The following is a 23,015-nucleotide window of genomic DNA, read 5'->3' as shown; positions in this document are numbered from 1 at the left end:
ACGTCAAAATGAGGCGGTGACACAAAAAAAAAACATCAAAATAACCCACAAAATCGTTTTGAGTGATCAAAAAGTGAAGTTGCGTGAGTTAGCTGACGTCGCAAATAGAACAAAAAGAACATTAACATGCTTTATATTGTATGAGCATTTGACTATGGGAAAGTTCTGTTCAAAGTGGGTGGCGCGTTTTTTCATTGTTGACGAAAACCAAGTCAGTCAGAAGTCAATCAAAATAATTGCAAAACTATATGAAATGTACTTTAAATTGGTCCCTTAATCCACCGTATTCGCCAGTTTAGGCTCCCAGCGGCTACCAGAGATTTTCGCAGTCCTAACAAAAGCTCGAATGAAGAGGCCGTCGCTGAGTAAAAGATAAATCGTTCTACACAAGTGGTATTGAAATGTAAGAGCGACAGTGGAATGATTGCGTTGTTACGTTGATGAATAAAGCTAATTTTGAACAAAAAAGATAAGGAGGCTGGTTTTACCCTGCCAGAAGCTTGGGTAATATCGAGAAACGCTGCTGTACAGTATTTTTTATTCGAATGCATTATGATTGTATTCAACAATTTGATGAACTTGTTGTATTGTGCTGTGTTCTCTGTGAAAACAAAACTGATGATTGGGTATTATTTTTCGTTCTTCGTTGATCGCAAACAGTCTCTTAAGAATAAGACATTCCATAGGTTTGGAAGTGATCGGTAGAAAGTTGATTGGACGATACGATTCAACTGAATCTGGTTTTTTGCCAGGTTTGGGGACTATTTTAATTTGAGTCACTTTCCATTGAGCAGGAACATTTCCAGTTAATATATTTATTATATATAATAATAATTGCATTAAATAAATAAAAACAGAGTAACTCCTATTTGTGGGAGCTCTTTGAGTACTTTGGCTGTAATAAGATCGTAACCGGGAGATTTATTTGTGTTCAGATTTTTAGTGCAGATTTAATTTCAAATTTAGAGCATTTATGTATGGGTGGGTACATTCGATAGGTTTGTATTAGTAAAGAATTTACGTCTTCTAGGGTAACGGGTGAAGAGGCCATTGTGTGTGGGGTAAATACTCTTTTTAAGCGCTGGGTAAATGTCGCTGCTCTTTCGGAGTCACTTTTAGCACATCCATTATTTTCCATTCGAAGGACAGGTAGCTGGGGTATAGGTCTTTTTATATTTCTAGCAGCCTTCCAGAGTGAATACTCGGAATCTGCTGTGGCCTTAAGACTACTGAGACAACGATTAAGTTGTGTGCTTCGTTCATTAACAAAAACTTCTTTGAGATGCCTTGTGAGTGTATATAAGTTTTTTATCTGCCGGATGTCTAGTTTACTGCCACTGTTTTCGTGCAATCCGTTTTTCTCGTAGTTACTTTTAATACTGAGAGAAGTTTGTAGTGCCTGTTTTGGCAACAACGCTACTGTAAGCAGCAGTTTAAATGTTTAACAGCTTCAGCAATATCAAATTCCGTTTTTAGTGGGAGTTTTAAATTTATTGTTGAAGAAACTAAATATCGAAAGTGATTCCAGTCAGATTTGTTATTATAGAGGTAACATTGAAAAAATAACGATCAAATTCTAATCTACGAAATCAACAAATGGCTGCTTCTAATGGACGATAAGCCACTTAGCGGTTGCCATAATATTTATTAATGTAGAGATAATATTTTTCCAATGCACTTTTTTTTGATGCTCATACTTTTTACGCTAAGTCTAACACAGCACTAAATCGGATTAGATGTTTATACACCTCAACTAAATAATAAAAAATAAAAAAATAAAAAAAACAGAATAAATAGAAAACAAAAATAATAGAAAAAAAATAAAAAATACAAAAGTATACCATTGACCTATTTACTCACCACCGACTCGTTTTTCCATTCACCCATAATCTCTCACTATACCTCCACAATGTATATAACTCATATAAAATATAAATTTTGCTCTCTTTTGTGCGCATTTAATTTATTAATCTCCTCTGTTACCACTTAAGCATGCCCACAAGTAGTTAAGCAAGAGCCATCAAGGGTCGTAAAAATGTCTTGAGACTGTGAACTGCAAAAGCAACGAAGCAAAAGTAGGCAATCGAAAGAAGAGAAAGCCATAACAAGCAGACATTTGCCACACATTCTTGGCCACACACGTGCCCAACATGCATACTTGGGTATTTACTTGCACTCAGGCAACTTCAAGAGAAGTTGGAGTTTGTCCGTTAGCCAGTTAGTTGTTCCAAACGCCAACGCAGCTCCTCTACCTACTACTCCAACTCCTACTACTACCACTACCACTCCGCCGTCTACCAATTCAATTCAATCCGTTTAAGCAGTTACTGGTTACCAACTTTAATAATGCTCGTAAAGGTTGCATACTTTGTGGCGTATAAGCACATATATTCACACACACATACGCATGCACATATAACAGCTATAAAAATCATTTTTAGTTTGATCCACATATTTTTTATGCTTACATGCGAATGTGTGTGCGGGTGCCTCCGCTTGTTTGCTGGCATTTGTGAGTGGTCGCCACGGATTTGCCGCTTGCCGGTGGCTATTCGCCTGTAAATGTGCTTTTATTTTTATCGATACCTACACTCATTCGTTGGTGCCAGTGTTGCCAATTTAGCGACTTTGTCGCTAGAAGTGACGACTTTTGCTTGAGTCTTGGCGACCAAAAAAAAAGTTTTGACGACAAAAATGATTTAGCGACTTATCTGGCGACTTTTGAAGAGCAAATCAAAACCGTTTTAGATACTTTTCTGTCAACTTGATTACCCGTGAATGCCCTTTACCTTCCATACCCAGTAACAATTTACTGACTATAGATAAAATAACGCACTACCTATTGGTGTGTTATCGTCGATAAATTATCGACCTTGTTTCACACAATTGTAATGAGTAACCAAATTATTTTTACCACTGATCACATAAGAGCAATGCGGTCGGGGAATCCCCGGATTTTATTATCTTCTGTACGTGAAGCAATTGAATTGATATCGGCTCAGTTGATTGTTTACTATCATCTAGCGTCCTTTTTAATTCATTTTAAGTAAATACAAAATATGGATTTACCTCTGAAAAAAAAGCAGTACGTTCAAAAGTATCGAGATGTATGGGAAACACAGCCTGAATTCAAGGGATGGCTGAAACCAGTCTTTGGAAAACATTTAAAATCTAATTAATAAGCACAAACAAAAATTGGATTAAAAAAAAAACACAAACCATTTTACCTGTGAAAATTGCTCCGAAAACTACGGTTAGAATATCAAGCAGAGCGGAAGGTGCCCTTTCTCTATTCATTGCTGAACATTGCTCCATTTCAACTGTAGATCATTTGGGCGTACTGTGTAAAAAGTTGTTTTCCACTGATGAAAGCGCTAAAAACATGCAATTACATCGTACAAAGTGTGCTAACATTATAAAATACAGTGTACTAATAGATGAATCCACAGATGTATCAGTTTCAAAAACACTAGGAATCGAAATAAGGTACTATAGTATAAAAAACCAAACCATTAGATCAGCATTTCTCAAGCTTGCCTCAGTGGAAACTGCAGACGCTCAAAACCTATCTGCTGTTCTTGTGAATTCCTTGAAAAATCTTAAAATCCCAATCGCTAATATGGTAGGAATTTGTACTGATAATGCCTCTGTAATGGTCGGAGTAAATAATGGTCTTTTCGAACTGCTCAAGAGAGAATATGGCTTATCACATTTGGTATTGATTCGTTGCGTAAGTCATTCTCTACAACCTGCGGCTTCACACGCGTCAGTAAATACTATACCCAGACACATAGAATTTCTTGTACGGGAAACCTACAATTGGTTTTCGATTTCTCTCAAAAGGCAAGGAGAATATAAAAAATTTATGAAACGATAAATTGCGGGAAACAGCCGCTAAAAATTTTGAAAGTCTGTGCAACTCGTTGGATTTCAATTGAACCAGCTGTACGCAGGATTCTGGAGCAATGGGAAGAACTAAAGCTACATTTTTCACTTTCAAGAGTTCAAGACAATTGCCACACAGCTGATCTTTTGTACCAGATGTATTGTGACGACTTAAGTTAACTTTACATGTTTCACCTTAAGCATACTTTAAAAGACGTACAAATAGCACAAAAAGCATTTGAAGGTGAAGACAATGACCCCATAAAATTACTCGACACTCTTGTGTTTCTCATGCAATCGCTAGGAAAAAACATAGTTTTTCCAACTGTTGATTTGTTGACGACAATAGTTCCGAACGAATGTATGTACGCTAGTCCCCACCTTGGCTTTGCATTTGAACAGAAATTGTCCCAGTCAAGTTTGCCGCAAGAAAATAAAAATGATTTGAAGAAGAGATGCATTGAATTTAGTCTGAAACTCATGAAGGAGATTCAACAAAGACTACCAAGTAATGTCGCTATTCTGAAAAAAATGTCGTTGTTAAATGTTGAAGAAACATTAAAAGTAAATAAAAATAATGCAATAGCCGATGTAGCCAAAGAATTGGGTTTTAATGACGATTTCAGAGATGGTATGCTGCAAGAATGGCATAATATCAACTTCATTAAGTGGAATAACACTACAAACACTGTTCAATTTTGGAGTGAAGTTTTACAGTACAAAAATGAGAGAATACTTTTTCTTTGATTTCAAAACTGGCAATCACTATTCTATCCTTGCCACATTCAAATGCCGAAGTCGAGAGAGGATTCAGTTCTATGAACATTATAAAAACAAAACAACGCAACAGAATGTCGTTAAACACAATTAATGCACTAATTTTGTTGAGAGATCAGTTAAAAAAACAAAATAAACATTGTACATCGTTTGAAATACCGCCGGAAGTGCTGCAACTCATTGGAACCAACAAAAGTTATTCTTTTACAACAAAACCCGTTGAACAGCAATATCAGTTTTTAGACGACATTCAACCCTCTACTTCAACTGCAACTTTATCAGATGAGCATGAGACTGAAAAATTATTTAATTTACTAAGTGAAGACGATGAAGATGAATAGCACACATATTTTTTGATCTGATGTGAAATTGGAATTTAAAGAATTTATCTGATCGTTACAATGATCATAATATACTTAATTAAACATTAGGCATTAGATGTACAAAGAGATTTGTTATGTATGATTTCTTAATTTTATGCTAATATATAATTTTCTTATTTTCTATATTCCACTTAATTGACAGGTAGGTAAGTTAACAAATACTTTATTCTTCTTTAATGTCCGATGAGTCCATTCTCTCATCATTCCATAAAACATCTTCAAAAGAGATTTCTAATTCTTCACTGGAATTATCGTCTGTCAATTCTTCGACCTCAAATAAAAACAAACTACAACGAACGTACTTAAAAATATTTCCTACATAACATTAGAGTAACAAATTTGGTTAAATAATTAAATATATATTATCAATAGGGGAAAAGTCACATGAAAAAGACACCTTTATTTATTTAACAGCTTCCGAATGAATTTTGTAAAAGTTTTATTACATTTTTCCTCAAATTTCAGTAGAGTTAGTATTACTGGTTTAATTATTATTCATCTACAAATTTTAAGTCCGCACCTGGCCTCTTGGGCACCTCTCAGAATGAAATTTAGGATCCGCTCCTGATGGAGTTAGCGACTTTCTAGCGACTTTTGATGTTGGCCCTAGCGACTCAGATTTTCTGGAGTTGGCAACAGTGGTTGGTGCGCCGATGTAGCTGGATGGCTGGTGCGGGGGCTGAACGGTAATGCGATAATAGCATTATGAAATGAAAGGTATAATGCATTGTAATGCCTGGAAGTATGCAACGTTGTGCAATTTTTTTTTTAGTCTAAAGCGAATATTTCCGATGGAGCGTTTGTTGTCTGTTGTAGTTTTCCGCTGCGCTTGGAGGCTGTGGAAATCAGTTTTTTGCAAAGAAAAATGTTTGCACTAAGCGTCATTTTTTATTTTTGTAATTAATTTGAATAGAAGTATGCGTTGGATCGCCGTGGCCGAATGGGTTGGTGCGTGACTACCATTTGGAATTCAAAGAGAGAACGTCGGTTCGAATCTCGGTGAAAGATCAAAAAATTAAGAAAAAAATGCAGCACAGCACTGATGAATGAGGACCTAAGGCTCTCGCCTCATTTTAAATTTTGTATTTTGGGTGTTTCTTTAAAAGTGTCTTAAAGGGGCACGAAAAAAGTTTTTTATTTTGGGTTTACACATTTTATTTTTTCATCTCTTGTTAAAAAATAAAATTTTGTTTTTGGCCATACGAGGTTCGTTCAAAAGGTTGTTAGCCTTAAAAATGGTCTTATAAAAAATGGTATGCCGCTGGCGTCACGGATTCCGGCACTCACAGGTGTCTGAAATCAAAAATACAAAATGGTTCTTGTTCAGGTTGTTGTTGTGTGAACTTCGATCTTAAAAACAAAGGAGAAATGTGCAACGAATTGGGACTCAGCAACTCAGGAAATATATACACGGAGTAATTTTTTGAAATTTTTACGCTGAATATTCTTGATTTCTCCTTGAAAAAATTTAGTTTTTAAGTTTTTGGGTAGTTAGGGAATGATTTTACTTCTTAATGGAGCCTGGAAATTTGCGTACTTGCCGGAATGTATTACCGTTGAATAAATAACATTTTTTATTCATAAAGTTTTTCTGAATTTAGCACAAATATACTTCTATTCAAGTAATGCTTTGATATTATAAAAAAAATGAAAAAAAATTGAGCGTAGACAATCTCTTCAAAAATCATTTACGAGCATTTTAAGAGAAACATTATTAAAACCGGTCAATAATTGCCTTATTGAGGATTTATGAATGAAATTAGTCGAAAGATCTCCATTATGTTTTGTATTATAGAATATTAGAATTTTACTCCAAAACATCAAAATTTGCCGAAAAATCTGCATTGTGTGATGTAGAATATTAGAATTCTATTCCAAAACTTGACAGTTCTTTGCAGTGCATTGAAATTTTCCTAATTTCGAACTTTTTGGAATTTTGTCTTTTATCGCACACTGCTTTCGGCTGAGAAACCACGTATTGAAATATTTCGAGAAAAGTTTTTGTCAAACATTTTAACCCTCCATCCACCATATAAATTTAATATTTTTCAATTAATATTTGAATAAATACAAAAATTATATAAATAAAAAGAAATAGAGGTTAGGTTAGGTTGACCTGGCTGGTTGAAAGCCATCACATAGACCTGTAGGTCCTTAGTGGTACCAGATGGAGCTTGACTCTTACTAGTAGGTTTCATGTAAGTAAGCTCTGGAGCTCTAACCCCGAGAGACATTCTGACTTCTCATATTGTAGAGTTCCTAAACATTTCATTCGGGTTCTAGCTAATCCAGGGCAGGAACATAGAAGGTGTTCAAGAGTTTCCCTCTCTTCTAGTACATTACAAAATCTGCTGCAATCATTGTTTGTAATTCCCAAAAAATATATATATATATTTATATAATTTTGAAATAAGCGTTAAAATGAGCCACACGTATCAGAAATATTGGTTTGAAATTTTCCACAAAAATATGCGCCATTCAATTTTATTTTATACTCTTTAAGACAATAACAATCACAAATGTAGTTTCGTATAATTTTTTGCAAATAATTCAGATCAACTTGCGCCCAAATAAGGAAAACTTCTTTACACTGTAAAATGAATATGAATATTCAGGTAAAAATCGGTAGGTGGCTCAATAGCCTGCAGCTCTTCCTCTTTCATAGTTATGATAGGGCATTCTTGTCTTTTTTTCGTCCCATTATGACGTACAGCTTTATTGTCTAGCTTCCCTTCTCCGTATGCGGCATTTTGCAAGCCAAGACCAGCATTAAATAAATTCCAAAGTGGGGAAGGGCTCATAAATAATTTCGCAGATTTATATTTGCGCAGCATGTGACTCATAGTTATGACAGTTCTTATTAAAAATAAAAAATAAATTCCCAAATGTTTCCAATTTTTGCTGCTCAATAAAACACGTTCAAAATAAAAAAAAGGAAGAACATCGTTTAGCTTCAAATTTATGCACAATTTGTGCCATTCATTTCGAACACGTTCTTTTTAAATATTTCACAAGTAAATTACTGAGAAAACAGTTAAAATAATGCCAGAAGTTGCCAATACAGGCAGAGAAAGCAAAGAAATTCAGCAAATTTGCAAAAAAAAAAAAAGAAAAACAAAGTGAAAAAATTAAGGTACACTCAAATATGCCACACAATATTATTTCCCTTTGAAATTCTTGGAAATGAGAGAACATTTTTGTAACAGTAAAACAGAAAAAAGCACGAAAGACATCACCGCCAAATGACAACGTGAGTAATTACCGTTAACAAGTAAATGAGCTTATTTTTTGCAGCAAATGCGCTAAACGTGACAAGCGCATCGAACACGTACATACAACTAAGCTACACCCATATCCACGCATACACCCACACACCTATACACTCGCACACATGTGTGAGCAGTACATATTAGCATAATCACTGAAAAGTACTCTACGTAAAGCAGCAGCGTCAAGCCGCAAGAGGTGTTAAAGAAGTTAGACGGATTTCACTGAGCACCAACAGAGGTAGCTGTGTCTGGAGTACAGGTGTAAATGTGGCTGAGGAGAAATTCTGAGAATTCCTTGTGGCACGTATGAGTTGTACAAAATGCGGATTTTTAGTGAGAAGTAAAATGTATGAAGTTTTGGAAGGAAAATCTACAGCTGCAAGTAAAATTTATGTACATTTGCGCCAAAGTTATTTAAGAAATATTTTTCCACTTTTGAGGTAAACTAGTTACAAGTTTGCTTTTATTTAATTTATTTTTTACGTTTTTTTTTATTTTGTGTACTCAAGACTGGTTTAAGGATAAATTAAAAATATTATTATTGCTTTATTCATTTGCGTGTATTTTTGTATTTCGATTTCACTGAGAAGTCAACTTCAAAAACTTTGGACTGTGCGTGATCGACTGGTTACAAAAACGAGGTATTTTGTAGCTATTCTAGCAGTTCAAATCATATTTATTTAATTTAATATTACTTTTAAATTATTGTTTAAATATATTTGAAAATTAAGGCTGTCTTAAAGATATTTCTGTAAATCACATAATTTATATAAAACTTAAACCACCCCAGGTTTTGAAAAATTCCTAAAACCTTAAATATTAAAAAAAAAAAAACGCTTCCTCACTCTTTCTTTTTTAGACGCTCTCTGAGTAATACAAACACGAGCGCTTCAAAGCAAACATTTTTTTCATCGACCACTTCTTCGCTTTACTTAAGGTCTTCGCCTCATTTGTGATGGTGTTTTTTGGGTGTTTCTTTAAATGCATATTCAACAGAAACGAAAAAAGAATTTAATTTTTGTTTTGAGTATTTTATTTCCTGATCTATTCTTAAAAAATAAAAATGTTTTGTTGGCTATCCGAGTTCATTCAAAAAGTTGTCAGCCTTCAAAAAATGGTCTTTACATGGACAATGGACATATATTAAGCCGGTTCTACTGCACCGCTTTTCATGAAATAAAGTTTAAATGATGTAGAATTGATGTCGTTATCGTGTGAACTACGAACATTTAGAAACAAATTTTTTTAATATTTTGTTTGAACTTTTAAAGTAAAAAAAAGGCTAAACACGGAATTTCAACTTTGAACGTCCGCCATTTTGTCAATGTTTTTTAAGGGGTTTGGGGTGGTCAGAATTTTCAAAAAATAGGATTTTTTGTTTACATTTTCTTAAAGTATAATATTTGTAAAGGTGCAGCGTATGCGGTGGCTAGGTCACGTGCTCCGTATGCATGCTGAATCCGCTGTAAGGAAAGCCATGACTGGAAAGATAATTAGTGCGAAGGCGAAGGGAAGACCGAGAAACCGATGGATAGACGCAGTAGGAAGCGATCTCACAGCAATTCGCAACTACAAAGGAAAAGCAAGCAAAAGAACACTTTGGAGGAGTTTTGTAAAAGGAAGCTTTGACGCACCCCGCGTTGTAATGCTGTGAATGATGATATTTATAATATCTTAAAAATGTTGTGTGAAAATTTGAAGTGAATCCGACAAATAGTTTTCGAGTTATTCAACAATTAACAAAGGGCGCTTGGGCTCTACATAAATCGATAGCAAAACTTTAAATGCATTTTCCTCAAAACTATGTTCTTTGAACTGGTGATAACTGTAGCCTAAAAACCGTTTGGTGGATTTCAATAAAATGTATGTTATGTTATGTTTGAAAAACATAAAAAACTCGTGCCTAAACGAAGGATTGTTTTTTCAAAAATTTCGATTTTTTTAAACAATCGAAAATGTGAAAAATATTTCCTGAGACCGCCATATTGTTAATTTTGAAAAAAAAAAAATCAAAAAAAAAAGCTTCGATCAGGCACAAGATTATATTTTAATAAAACTAATTTCTCTCGTCCGAGTGATTTTGGATGAATCTCCAAGCACTTGTGATGATCACCGCAAGGGACTTCTGGAGAAACGAGCTGTGAGCAGCGATAAATTTTACAATTATTAACTTTTTTGTTGAAATTTTGCTAAAGTCAAGTGAAAACATGATGTATTAATGCTATGTTTTTATTTTTGTAAAATAAAGCAATTGACTAGCAAAAAAAATTATTCAACATCATCATTTTTTTAAGGATCTGACTACCCGTAACCCCATAAAGATCATAGTTCACACGATAAAGAAATTCATACTGGATAAGAACCTTTTTGTGTTTTTAATTTCAGACACCAGTGAGTATCGGACTCCGTGTCGCTAGCGACATACCTTTTTTGGAAGATAATTTTTTGAAGGTTGACAACTTTTTAAACGATTCTCCTATGGATAAAAAAAGTTTTTATTTTTTAACAATGCTTGAGAAAATAAAATACTGAAAACAAAAATAAAAAAATATTTTTTCGTTTCTGTTTTACGACTTTTAAAAAAACACCACTTCAAATGATGCGAAGGCCTTAAATCTACTACTTCCATGTCATTTTGTAATATTTGAAAACAAAAATATAGTCGTGAAGGGCTGAATCTAGAGAATACGCTGGAAGAGGGCGTGAACTTTAATCTTATTCAAGGAATTTTGCCATCGCGACAGCGAACTTCATGATCAGGAAGGGAGACAAAATGAGAGTCGTTCAAGGAAGCCATTTCAGTGTAACTGTCATGGAAAGCCATTATTTAAAAATGGTGAAGAAATTTTCTTTCTAAAATTACGTTCAAAGAGAATTATTTTCAACTCTGCGTTAACTCTGCATAACTTAGTCTATTATAGCAGAGCTATATTGAAAATTTCACGAAGAAATTATTTCGAAAAATTCCACATTTCTTTGGCCTTATCAGTTGTTTGACCTGAGTGCACCGCATTTTTTATTGTGTGATTATTTGGCACAGAAGGTTTAGAAGATTATAAAAACCGGAGTTTGATTAGGAAAATTTATCGGCCATTCTGTACTACTGTGTATGAAACTGTAATATTCACTTTACCTAATCTAAGGCTTGACTGAATATAAGAGTGTTTTGCGATCTTATCCAAAGTCGAAGCTTAATTTAGGTTGGCTGGCCCTTTACTCGATTTCCCAAGCTCAAAATGCAGAACTGGTCTTTTTAAGGCGCTTTGTATATTTTTACCACAGTATTATTAGTGTATACGCAAGCGATTTAGCATAAATATTTTTAAGTACATGCACACTTTCTTCCTTCTGCTCTGACTTAGTTCCGCCTGAGTATCTGCCTAACTTCTACATTCCCCTTCTTTGCTTTCATTGCTGTGCTTCCACAGTCTTATCCTTTACTTACTTATCTGCCACTAATTTTGTATGTTTGCACATAACTTAGTGACTTTGCATTTACTTAAGCAAACAATGGAAGCACAGCTGCGAAAAAATTAAAAAAATATTTTAGCGAGCTGTAGAATGCTTCGGACAGGCCAAATAATTTTATAAAATTTTTATTAAATTATTATTTATTTAAATTTATTAAATTATTATTTTTTATTATTATAGTTGGTCTCAATCGACAGAAATTCAGTTTTCACTGCTGTGATCTCACTGTTTTACAGCATAAAGCTGATTTTTTCTAAAGTCTGGAAGCCAATTGAAACCAATTTGTTTATGAATATATGATTTTGAGATGAAGAGTAGAAGTAAAATGAAAAAAAATTATATATAAACGACTCCACAAGGGCTTCGGATTCGACCAAAATCACTTAAAATATTCTCCGAAATTCTGAAGGTATTTCGGAAAATTTACGTGAAATTTACTAAAGGGTGGGACCGATCTTTTTGATTGAGATTATCCTTCGCTGTTGGTAGGGAGACATTAATATTTTTTCCGATAGTCAAGCTGCGATCAAGGCACTGTCGTCGCCGTATTGCAGCTCTCTTCTGGTGAACTCTTGTAAGGAGGAACTCAAACATTTCCATCGAGCAGGAAACATCTCCCTTATCTGGGTACCTGGGCACAGGAATAGAGAGGGAAATGAAATTGCCGTTGTGCTTGCCAGGAAGGGGTCGACAGAACTGGTTCCAGGTGTTTCCCTCGCAGACACCGGTGTCCCTTTATCCATTGTTAAAGGAAACTACACAATCTAATAAAGCGCAAGACAGATGGAGGTCTGTTTCATCGTGCGCTATTTCGAAAACACTATGGCCCCAATACGATAGAAACAGAAGGCTTAAGGTGATGGGAATCCCCCGTCATTCAATTTCCAAACTCATTGCGGTGTTCACTGGTCACTCGGTGATCGGTACTCATGCGGAGAAGCTTGGAATTCCGTACAAACCCTATTGCAGAAGTTGTAGGGGTCCTACAGATGAAAAGACTGTTGAACATTTTCTCTGCAAATGTCCGGCTCTGGTGGCTAGGCGCTTGAGATTCCTTAGCGTACCCTTTGGGGATGACTTGAAGAAATTCTCCAGCCTAGATCCCTTTTCTCTCCTCCACTACATCAACAGCACTAGATGGCTGTAGAAGGTTTTCTCTTCTCAATAATTTTTCTTTGCACAAGTAATGGTCCACATTATGGTATCAAAACGGCACGTAAGTGCTACTTGAAGTGTGCCTGTGGCACTCTTGCCATTTTACGTACCTACCTTCGTTAAAAATCTAAAAAAATAAATAATTGGCGAGCACACTTCTATTAAGTATTTAACCGAGCTCCTACTCCTATTTGTGGTGTGTGTCTTGATGTTGTTCCACAAATAGAGTGGCCTACAGTCTTAAGCCAACTCCGAACAGCAAATGTTTTCTATGGGGAGCCTTTTCAAGGCAGGAATATATTTGGAGGTTCGCTAGTGCCTGCGAAGGGCCGACCACTATTAGAAACACTTTTTTCTATCATTTTGGTGTTTCATGTACGGAGATTCGAACCTACTTACTCTCGAATGGTAGTCACGCCTTAACCCATTCGGCTATGGCGGCCGGCACAACATGAAATATCTTTATCTAACAAAGCCAAAGATGGGTTTTTAAGCTCTTGTAGGCATTTCACTTTTACTCTTTTGACCGACAGCTAAAAGTGCCCTCAGGCTTAAGTTGAGGCAAACTATGTTTGCATCTTAAGCAGTAGTGGCACAAAAAGAGAAGCTGTGCTCTTCAGATCAGAGTGATTGACTTGTATTACTACTTCTGCATTCACTATTGAGACATAAGTGACTGAGATTATGATATGTTTCGAAAACATAGAGACAAATTTTCTGAAGGATTAGATGGCTCAAAAATGGAAGAGGATTTGGCGTTTTCCATAAGCAACTCTCATTGAGAGACGATTTAAAATTTCGAATCTGTATATTTCTGCAAATTTCTGATGTATATTCAAACCGAGCTTTAATGGTAGCTCAAGCATATAGAGACTCGCGCTTTCAATACAAGGTTTCTTTCTAAACAGTCAGGCTTTAATTAAAATGCGTGGCAAGAGTCTGCGAACAAAATGTCTAAGCCAAGACTTGGTGACTCAAGTCGCAGCAAACACGATTTTCTGGGTTTTCTGTTGTCTCAAAGTAAAGAGAACGTTATAATAGCTACGTCAGGGTGAGCTTATCTTAATGTCTGCAGCGAGTTCACTTTGACCAACATTTTTTGACTAGAACTGAGGCTTCCAAAAGCAGCATGCGGTTTTTGCAATAATCTTAGAGGACCTTATGACTATCGCGGTTGGAGGGTTGGAGGTGAGTATATTACATTTTGAAGAAGCTACTGGAATGAGAAAAAGTTAAAGTCCTTTCAGAACTTCCTTTGCAGAAGTCCTGCACTTTGAAGCACGCGTTTTAAATAACTGAGAGACTACTTCTTCGAGATCTAGACAGTTTAGGCACCTTATCGTTAGAGGAGATGATTGGTCAAAAACCATAATGGAATATAATTAGGGATATCTCTCCATTGGGTGTATTCTTTTACTTCAATATAAACTTTTTCTGAATATCCTTATCTAAATATATCCTTGCGAAAATTTTGTATTTGCATGACTTTACATGTAATTATGGATATCAAAGCATGCCTCTACTACTGCTGCTTTTTTATATTTGTATAAATTGTTAATATATTAATTTAATAATAAATGCACTAACATCACTGACTAAACCTAAGCCTGCATATCTAAGTTGGAGAGAAAATGCCTACACTTTAGTCTCCATAATTTGTGAATTTACCTTTAATTCGATTTTCAATTACTCCATAATTTACTTGAAACGGAATTCCTTAGTTGACATTTACCAAATAATCTTTTAAAATATCAAAATATGCGTATACAGCCTCTAGCCTGCATGCCTGACATGTTCATAGGCACTGGGGCGTATACGCAACAAATTATTACTTGTCATTATGCCTATAAATTTATGCTAAAATGGGAAATTCTCGGCGTGAACGCTTGATTAATTACAAATATTTATATACCTGCATGTTTATATGGAAAATTTGAGGTGTGCTTGGGTGTTGCTACTAAAAAATGTTTACTGAAGCTTAGTTTGAAAATTTCAATAATTATTTAAATATATAAATAGTTAAGTTTACAGTGTGCAGCAAAAGTGGGTCAGCCCAGAGGCTCAGGGACTTTAAACCCAAGTTAATTTAAGCCAATTTTCACTAACTTTTTGGTGCAAAAAAATCCGAAATATATTTTTTGAAAAAAAGCTTAAAAAATTTGAAAAATATTTTTAAAATTTATTAATTGCAAACTGAGAAGAAAAACCATAACATTAAAAAATGTTTTTATTTATCACTTATATTTTAATACCAGTTGCGCATACTTTTTCTTTTTGTTTTTATATAATTATATTTTTTATCAAAAGCAAGTAATTATAATTTATTTTAACTAAATAATAAAAATTAAAATAATTTAAGCAAATAAAATAAATAAATATATAATTTTGAAATAAGTAATGCTCATACTTATAGTATATAATATATATATATATCTATAACACAAATACCTACATCCATCGATAGCCCACTTGATAACCACTGAAAATAAAAAAATTAAAAATAATTTTGTGAATACAAAATTTTGAAATTTAGTCCATGAATTGTCCAAACTACAAACCATAGCTCTACCACCAAAAACTAGAGATGAGCGCTGAATACTACGTGGTATGTAGATGAAATTACAGAATTTTTTGAAAAGTTACTAAATGTGGACAAACTTTGGAGATGCAATGTGGCAATGTGGTAGCCGAGTGAGTTTGAGCATAAGCATCAGTAGCTAAAGCATGAAATAATCAAGGTGAGAAAGCTTTGCGTGAGAGCCGCCATTTTTTCAGTGATGACATAAAATTCTGAAGCCAAAAAGATGCAAACATCACATTGGAATGAAACTTGATTAAAATATTTAAGAAAATTATGTAGGCAAATTATGGGTATATATATATAGTATATATATATATATTTGACGCGTACACCCTTTTCGGGTGTTTGGCCGAGCTCTTCCTCCCTATTTGTGGTTTGCGTCTTCTTGATGTTGTTCCACAAATGGAGGGACCTACAGTTTCAAGCCGACTCCGAACGGCAGATATTTTTACGAGGAACTTTTTCATGGTAGAAATACACTCAGAGGTTTGCCATTGCCTGCCGAGGGTATGGGTATATCAGTGGAATATTTTTGCCCACTAGCGATCCGCTGCTCAAAGTTCGTTAAGGAATTTTGGGCCATATATGAGTGAAGATTAAATCTTCTTAGCTTTAGTTTCAAATGGAGTCAAAATTTTTTTGGAAAAGACATGATGCTATAACAGTATTGTCGATGGAAGTCAACGATATCAAACTAAGCGAATAGTTTTATCAACCATACGTTTAACTTAGCTCATCGTACGATGGCGGTAAAAGCGGTGATCTCGTGTGGCTCTACACTAGAAGAATAATTTATGACGAGTCCGCTTAATAAACTAAGCTGAATTTGCTCCGACTAGTTGGTACTCCCATCAGAGAAATTTGTCTATCGCAAAGGGTTAAACATCTTTGAGAAAAATTCAGCCGAAGTAAGCTGAATGCGTTGTTTGTGAGCTATGAGCCCTTTATAAACAATTTAAAAAAAATGTTACTTGTGTTATCACGTCAAAATAGTCATCTCTTTGTTGGTGAACAAGCAGAATATTTTAAAAATTCTATTAATCAGCGCTTTTTCGTCTTTTTTCTTTTTTTGAAGCTAAATAATTATTTATTAAAAATGAATGAAAATACTGAGCGAGCTCAAAGTATTGTCTGAGTTGTAATATAGCTGCACTTTTAAGAAATTTGATTTAACAGATATGCAGAAGTGCGCAATTTGGCTAAAAATCTATACATGTATTTAACAAATCTTACTTATTTTATTAGCTTTTGTAATGTATAATCAAATAAAAATGCATAACTCTTTATAATTAATATTTTGCAGGAGTTAATATATTTGCCCGCTCTGGAAAGTACAAAAAATAGAGATGGTATCCCAAAAATCTGAAAAGTTGCTAATGTGCAATATAATAATTACTGTACATGAAAGATTTAAATTTAAAGATTTAAAAGTTCCCTGAGAAACAATAAAAAGACATCTTAATATTCGGCCTCTAGAGTGTCTTAACATCTTCAATGCACTAATTTGCTTGAAATTGTTATTGTATTGAAATTTATAAGTTCTCTCTCGGAAAAGAAGTAACTGAACATTGTTGGTCTAACAGAAAATGTTATGTTAACAGTCATACCTGCATTGGAAGTGTTAACATTTTTACAAGTTGCTTTCAGGCGCTGCCTGCCATACCAACAAAAGAGGGATCATTAAATAAAGTTTTTATTATAGGAAAAAAATATGTTTTGTAATAAAGAGAGGAAGTATTTCTACAATTTAGAAATAGGAGGTCATAAAAAGAAAACGAAAAATATCGCACCTGCGAATTATGCTCTTTACATAAAAATGTAAACTGCTTACATCGCAATGTAAATTCTTTACTTGACAATGTAAATCATTTACATGAATATGTAAAGAGCTCCGCTAGCCATATGTAGTTAATAACCCTGAAATGTAAATAAAAATGCACTGTTGTAGTGAACTGTGAACGCTTGATGTTTATGAAATTTAACACTGCCGTTAATTGTGGTTGAGTTGTTGGTAGAAAGAGGATATTATCGAAAAAATACAAATATATGTGGAGCAAGTTTATAGGCATTTAATTAAAATAAGTAAAAATAAATAAATAAGTGGATAATTAAATAAATAAAAAATAAATAAATGAACAAATAAGAAAAAAATATATAAATAAGCTAATTAATAAATAAGTAAATAAATAAATATAAATTGAATAAATAAATAAATAAAAAGGAAGTAAATAAATAAACAAATCAATAAATAAATGAATAAGTATAATAATTAAATAAATAAATAAATTAATAAATTAATACATAAATAAATTAATAAACTAATAAATAAAATTAATAGATAGATAAATAAATAAATAAACAAATAAATAAATGAGTAAATTAATAAATTAATTAATAAATAAATACACAAACCAGTTATCTTCACAAGCTTCTTTACATTAATACTACATAGAAACGTATTATCATATAAAGAAAAACAGTGCAGCATAAGCACCATTTTTTTTACTGAATTTTTCTGACCGCTACTCTTGTATGTAAGCTTAGAGTTCATCTTTTGTATAAAAAATTCGCTTTTATTCCACACTAAAACCAAAAATCACTTTCTCATCAACCAATATTAATATTTTCATTACAAAAATTGTTTTATTATGATTGAGTAGCATGTAATGAAAACAGGAATTAATGTTTTGTAATACCAGTTATTTATTTATGAACTACTGCTTAAATATCGCGCCGTGGATTATGAAATATTTATATTGGTAAGTGGGATGATTTATGAAGTGTAAAATAAAAATGAAGCGTCAGTACATAATTGTAGTTGTAATCTATGCAGTTTTTATTGCAGCTACACATATTAGAGGACACAAACAATGAACCGTACTGTTTCCTTTCCCAGAATTTTAGTTAGTAAATTAATTCTTTAATTAAAGTTGCACGCATATTTACCCTTAGTAGTAAAGCATCATTAATTTATTTATCAGCCATAATATTTGAATTTCCATAATTTTTTCATAATCATTTTCCATACATAATAAATGATCGTTAATAGTTAAACAAACACACACATTCACATGCATGCATATATTTATTAAGTACTTTGCAATTCATTCATTACAATAAAAATTCCAGTTAACTTTCTCTATAATTAAATTTCTCGCTGTCAATGTGAATGAAAATGATTTATGATTATTATACGTAGATTATATGCATACGCGGTTAAGTACACGTATACATGCCTGCACACATATGCACACACACACACTCATATGTCCCTAACACATGTAATCTCATTGCTAACTATTCTTCTCATTTCGTTCAGTCATTGTTATCTTTCTCCTCCACCATCAGCAGCACCACAGTTGTGCATGTAAAAATTAATAACGCAATTATCGATGAGCTTTTTGAACGCGCTTAAGCGTTGACATACGGTTTCATTGAAAGTGATAATGTAAATAATATTCATTCCCACACTTGCTCCCACCACACTTACCCTCTTCTGATCAACGTATTTCGCCACTAGCAGAAGCTTTTATATGCCAAACAGTTATAGGCTCGTTTATCATTTATTGGTTTGCTGGTTAGTTTGATTGCTTTGTTGGAGGGTAAGTGCGTGCACTTGGTGCGCTGCTGTCAGAGAGAGAGCGTTAAATGGCATGTCACCAGAAAGTGTCAAATGTGATTAAGAATTTGCTCATACAGCTTGGTAAACAGATGAGCGTTCATACAAGCACACATACTCGTACATAGAGAAGTATAAATACATATGTATGTGTAAAGCTTACATGCTAGAGAGGAAGTGAGTTAATCTAATATATTCTGAGTTGGAATATGATTTTAGTGGCGGTTATTCGTGATAAATAGAAGGGGTATAGGAAATAGTGATAAGTCTATCTGAGCTTGGGTATCACAGGTGCCATGAGTAAGACATATTGTGATGCCCTTAATGCCATTCTGAACTTGCAACCTCTAGATCTTCAAATTCGAAAAGAAGCAATGAAGGCGGCGTACAGGCTCAAGTTAAACGGAGTCTGGGGAACTTAAGTAAGCACAGGTCACTGTCAGATATACCACCAGTTGTCCTAACGGTGTACACTGTTCTCGATGGTAGTGAACAATCGGGTGCCTGTCGTTAGCTTCGGTAAGAAGTATGATGTTTTGATCCCACATAGAGATCAATGGTTAAGTCCAGAGAACCCATTAACGGGATATCAGCAGACTTTCTACACCGACGGATACAAAAGTAATGAAAGCGGATCTGGAAGGTACTTAGGCGAAGACACTAAGTACTCCTATGCCACGGAAGTCTATGCCATCTTGAATGTGGCGTACTGGCTAATTGAGAAAAAGTGGCGGGGTAGTAGTATTAGAATTTGTAGTAACAGTCAAGCTGCTCTGAAAGCCCTTGCTAACCCACGCTGCTCTTCGAAGTTGGTCGGTGAATGTAAGACAAAACTGAACAGTGTTGCAAAACACAACAAAAGTTTATTTGCGTGGCTGGACATTGTGGTATTAGAGGGAACGAGTTAGCTGATCAATTTTTAAGGGGGTCTTCTACCGTCGCGCCTTAATCTCGGGCCTATTTTTGGGAATTAATTACAAAGCAACCACTTGAGATAATGAAATCAGATTTTTTTTATTTAATTTGTTAAGTTTGCACTATTTAAAAATATATTTTTCAAATCGAATTCTTTGGCCCTGTGTCCTTGAACCGTCCTCGAGGTTGCCCTTGTAAAAATGTCCTAGGCGACTTTGTGGCACGCGATCGACCATTTTACTTATCTGAAATCAAAAAAAATTTTTTTTTTATCATAAAGTGTAGCGTTGGCTATGTTTTCCCAGTGGCGATTTTAAATATTTTGAAATTTGTAAAAAATGCGTGATTTTAAAAAAAAAGTTTGAAAATTTCCTTTTTTTTTACACTTTAGAGGCCCGCAAAATTAAACTAATCAAAAATTGAAAAAAGTGGTCTGGGAAAACATAGCGAGATGTTCACTGAATAACTGGAAAAAAGATGGAATGAATTCGACAAATATTTATAGTAGATGTGTGACCAGAAAGTTGAAAAAAGTCAACTTTCGGGAAAAGGCGTTTAAAGATAAAGTCACGCCACAGAAACGCTCGAAAATGCCACGCGCATGCATGTATTCTCCCCGAAATGCTCATGAAGGAACATGTTTTTCATAAAACCCTCTTTATAGCATACTCTTAACATTAGTAGCTTTTAAAAAATCTAAAAAAAAAAAAATCGATTTTTTCAAACCGTGACGGTAGAAGACCCCCTTAAATGAAGGCTCTTCAAGTATGCGAGTAGGCCCTGAACCCTTTCTAGGCGTCAATTCCGCATCGATTCAACTATGGATTGACAACTTCGTGAGGTCTACCCATGCAGGACGTTGGTCGGGGTTGAACTCGTGCACAGTAGCCAAGTGCTTTGTGAATAAACCAAACCGGGAAATAGCGACCATTCTCCTAAAACTCAGCAGAAAGGACCTGAGAGTGCTGGTGGGTCTAATCACAGGGCACAGGGCCTGTGGTCAGCCTATGGCTGCAACGGGAGTCATAGACAGCCCGATATGTCTATCCTGTCTTGAGGATGACGACACTGCAGAACATTTTCTCTGTAGCTGTCCGACGTATTCCACAATCAGACTTAGGATAATAGGTTGCGATATACTGAGTATGGATAAAGTTCATACTCTTCCTCTTCATCATCAATGAATCTAAGAGATTTGTGGAAGAGTGATCTCAAACTAATTTATCCGTCTTACCACCCACTTTTTAACTTTCTTATCACTATTCTTTCTACTGAAATCCATCCGGATGTAGTACAATGGTCTCCTGACTGAGTGCTGGACTAATACTACTTTATATGTATTTTAAACATTTCATTATGGTTAATTAATGACATAATGGCATAAACTATTATATTATTTATTTATAAAAAACTGAAAAAATCTCGATTCCTAGAGTTTCAAATTGAAAACTGCGCCATTTCGTCAAATTTGTTTTTTTTTTCTAGTAGCGGGACATAGCTACAGTCATACTAATTCATCATTTTTTTTTGGTTTTTGTGTTTCAGATAAATAGAAGAGCCAAATGGACAACACCGGCCATTTTTTAAATTATTAAAATTAAAATTTTTTTTTTCATTTTTGTGTGTAAAAGATGTTTAAAAAAAAGCCTAAAAAATTTAAATATCGTTTTTAATTTTTTTATTGTAGAAAAAATGTTGCGCACTTTCTATGATGCTCTATATGAAATTTTTCGAGCAATATTTTTAGTGAACATTTTAACCCCTCCAACGACTCACAAAACCTAATATTTTTCGGATTTTTTAAATTGAGCGTCAAAACTACCCATATGGATAAAAAATATTCGACTAAGAAAACCAATGTCAGTGAGCAGAAAATATCCCGAGCGATGTACTCTTATCCATTATTCCAAAATATTTTCATCTGAGAACTCCCCCTAAGAATATTTTTCGGGGAATATTTTAAGTCAACATTTTAATCCTCCATCAACCCACAAAACTTAACATTTTTCAGATTTTAAAAAATAAGTGTCAAAATGACCCACATCGAAAGAAATAATGGGTTAAAATGTTCCACAAAAATATGATGCATCAATTTTTTTACAGACTGTCAAAGGAAAAATTATCGGAAAATCTAGTTTTACACAAATTTAGTTTAGATTAATTTAATCAACTTTAGACTATTTTAGGAAAATTTCAAAGTACGCTGAAATAGATTGTGAAGTTTAAGGACGAAACGGCTGATGGTCTAATATTCTCTTTATGATTGCTATACCGCTTTCATATCTTTTTTCGTCCCATTTCGTCTCAAAGAGTAATCAAGGATCCCATGATTGTCATAGGAAATTTATTTTAACCAGCGCTTTTTTGAGTATTGCGAATTTCTGTACCAAATTTTCACTTACAAAAGGAATTTTGAGGAAACCTTAAGCTGCCATTTACTTTACTTTTATGCAAATGAGTAAATAATTTTCATATTACAGCATATTTTTGGGTTAAAGATATTAATTGTTGGTTAAATTTTTCTGATGAAAATTAAGCCACAGAGTAGGCTAGGTTACGTTGGACTTAAGCGGTTGCCCAAACTTAGGCTAAGAATCCCATTGTGATGTCGCGCAGGGAACTCTTCTTTATATCTCTGAAAATCAGTGCGATCGCTGAATTTCACAGTGTTGAGATCTTTCAACTTAGTAAAAAGTTGTCTTCCTAAAAAGGTGAATCTAAGTCTTAATTGAGCAGGATAATGGCATAAAAGGTCCTAGATCGTCTCTTCCTCTTCCTCCCCTCGCTAGCTTCAGCAAAAGCCATGTGTTGGCACACCCATCCTCTGGGCAGTGCCCCGTTATAATGGAGCTCAGTGTGCAAGACTGTGCTTATTTTGACTTAGCAGAGGTTCTGTGAGTTGAGCATTTAGAGTCGACGACAATTTTCATTATGCCATCTTTCATTCTCTGCTCTTACAA

At 34.3% G+C, this 23,015-nt stretch overlaps 1 protein-coding gene across 5 annotated transcripts in view; it reads right to left on the bottom strand.

Moving 5' to 3' along the window:
* Positions 1-15,414, bottom strand: part of LOC129243817 (protein kinase C, brain isozyme-like) — a 105,320-nt gene extending 89,906 nt beyond the window's left edge. For all 5 annotated transcript variants that reach the window (XR_008582347.1, XR_008582348.1, XM_054881142.1 and 2 more), the window contains exon 1: positions 15,393-15,414. Coding sequence is in view for 2 of the 5 variants with exons in the window: in XM_054881142.1 (XP_054737117.1) it covers positions 15,393-15,394 (2 nt within the window). In the remaining 3 variants the exon portion in view is untranslated. The remainder of the gene's footprint in view (positions 1-15,392) is intronic.
* Between the last annotated feature and the right edge of the window lie 7,601 nt (positions 15,415-23,015).

Source organism: Anastrepha obliqua, chromosome 4 (assembly GCF_027943255.1).
Source record: "Anastrepha obliqua isolate idAnaObli1 chromosome 4, idAnaObli1_1.0, whole genome shotgun sequence".
Classification (NCBI taxonomy): Eukaryota; Metazoa; Arthropoda; class Insecta; order Diptera; family Tephritidae; genus Anastrepha; species Anastrepha obliqua.
This window is presented reverse-complemented; position numbering and strand designations above follow the sequence as displayed.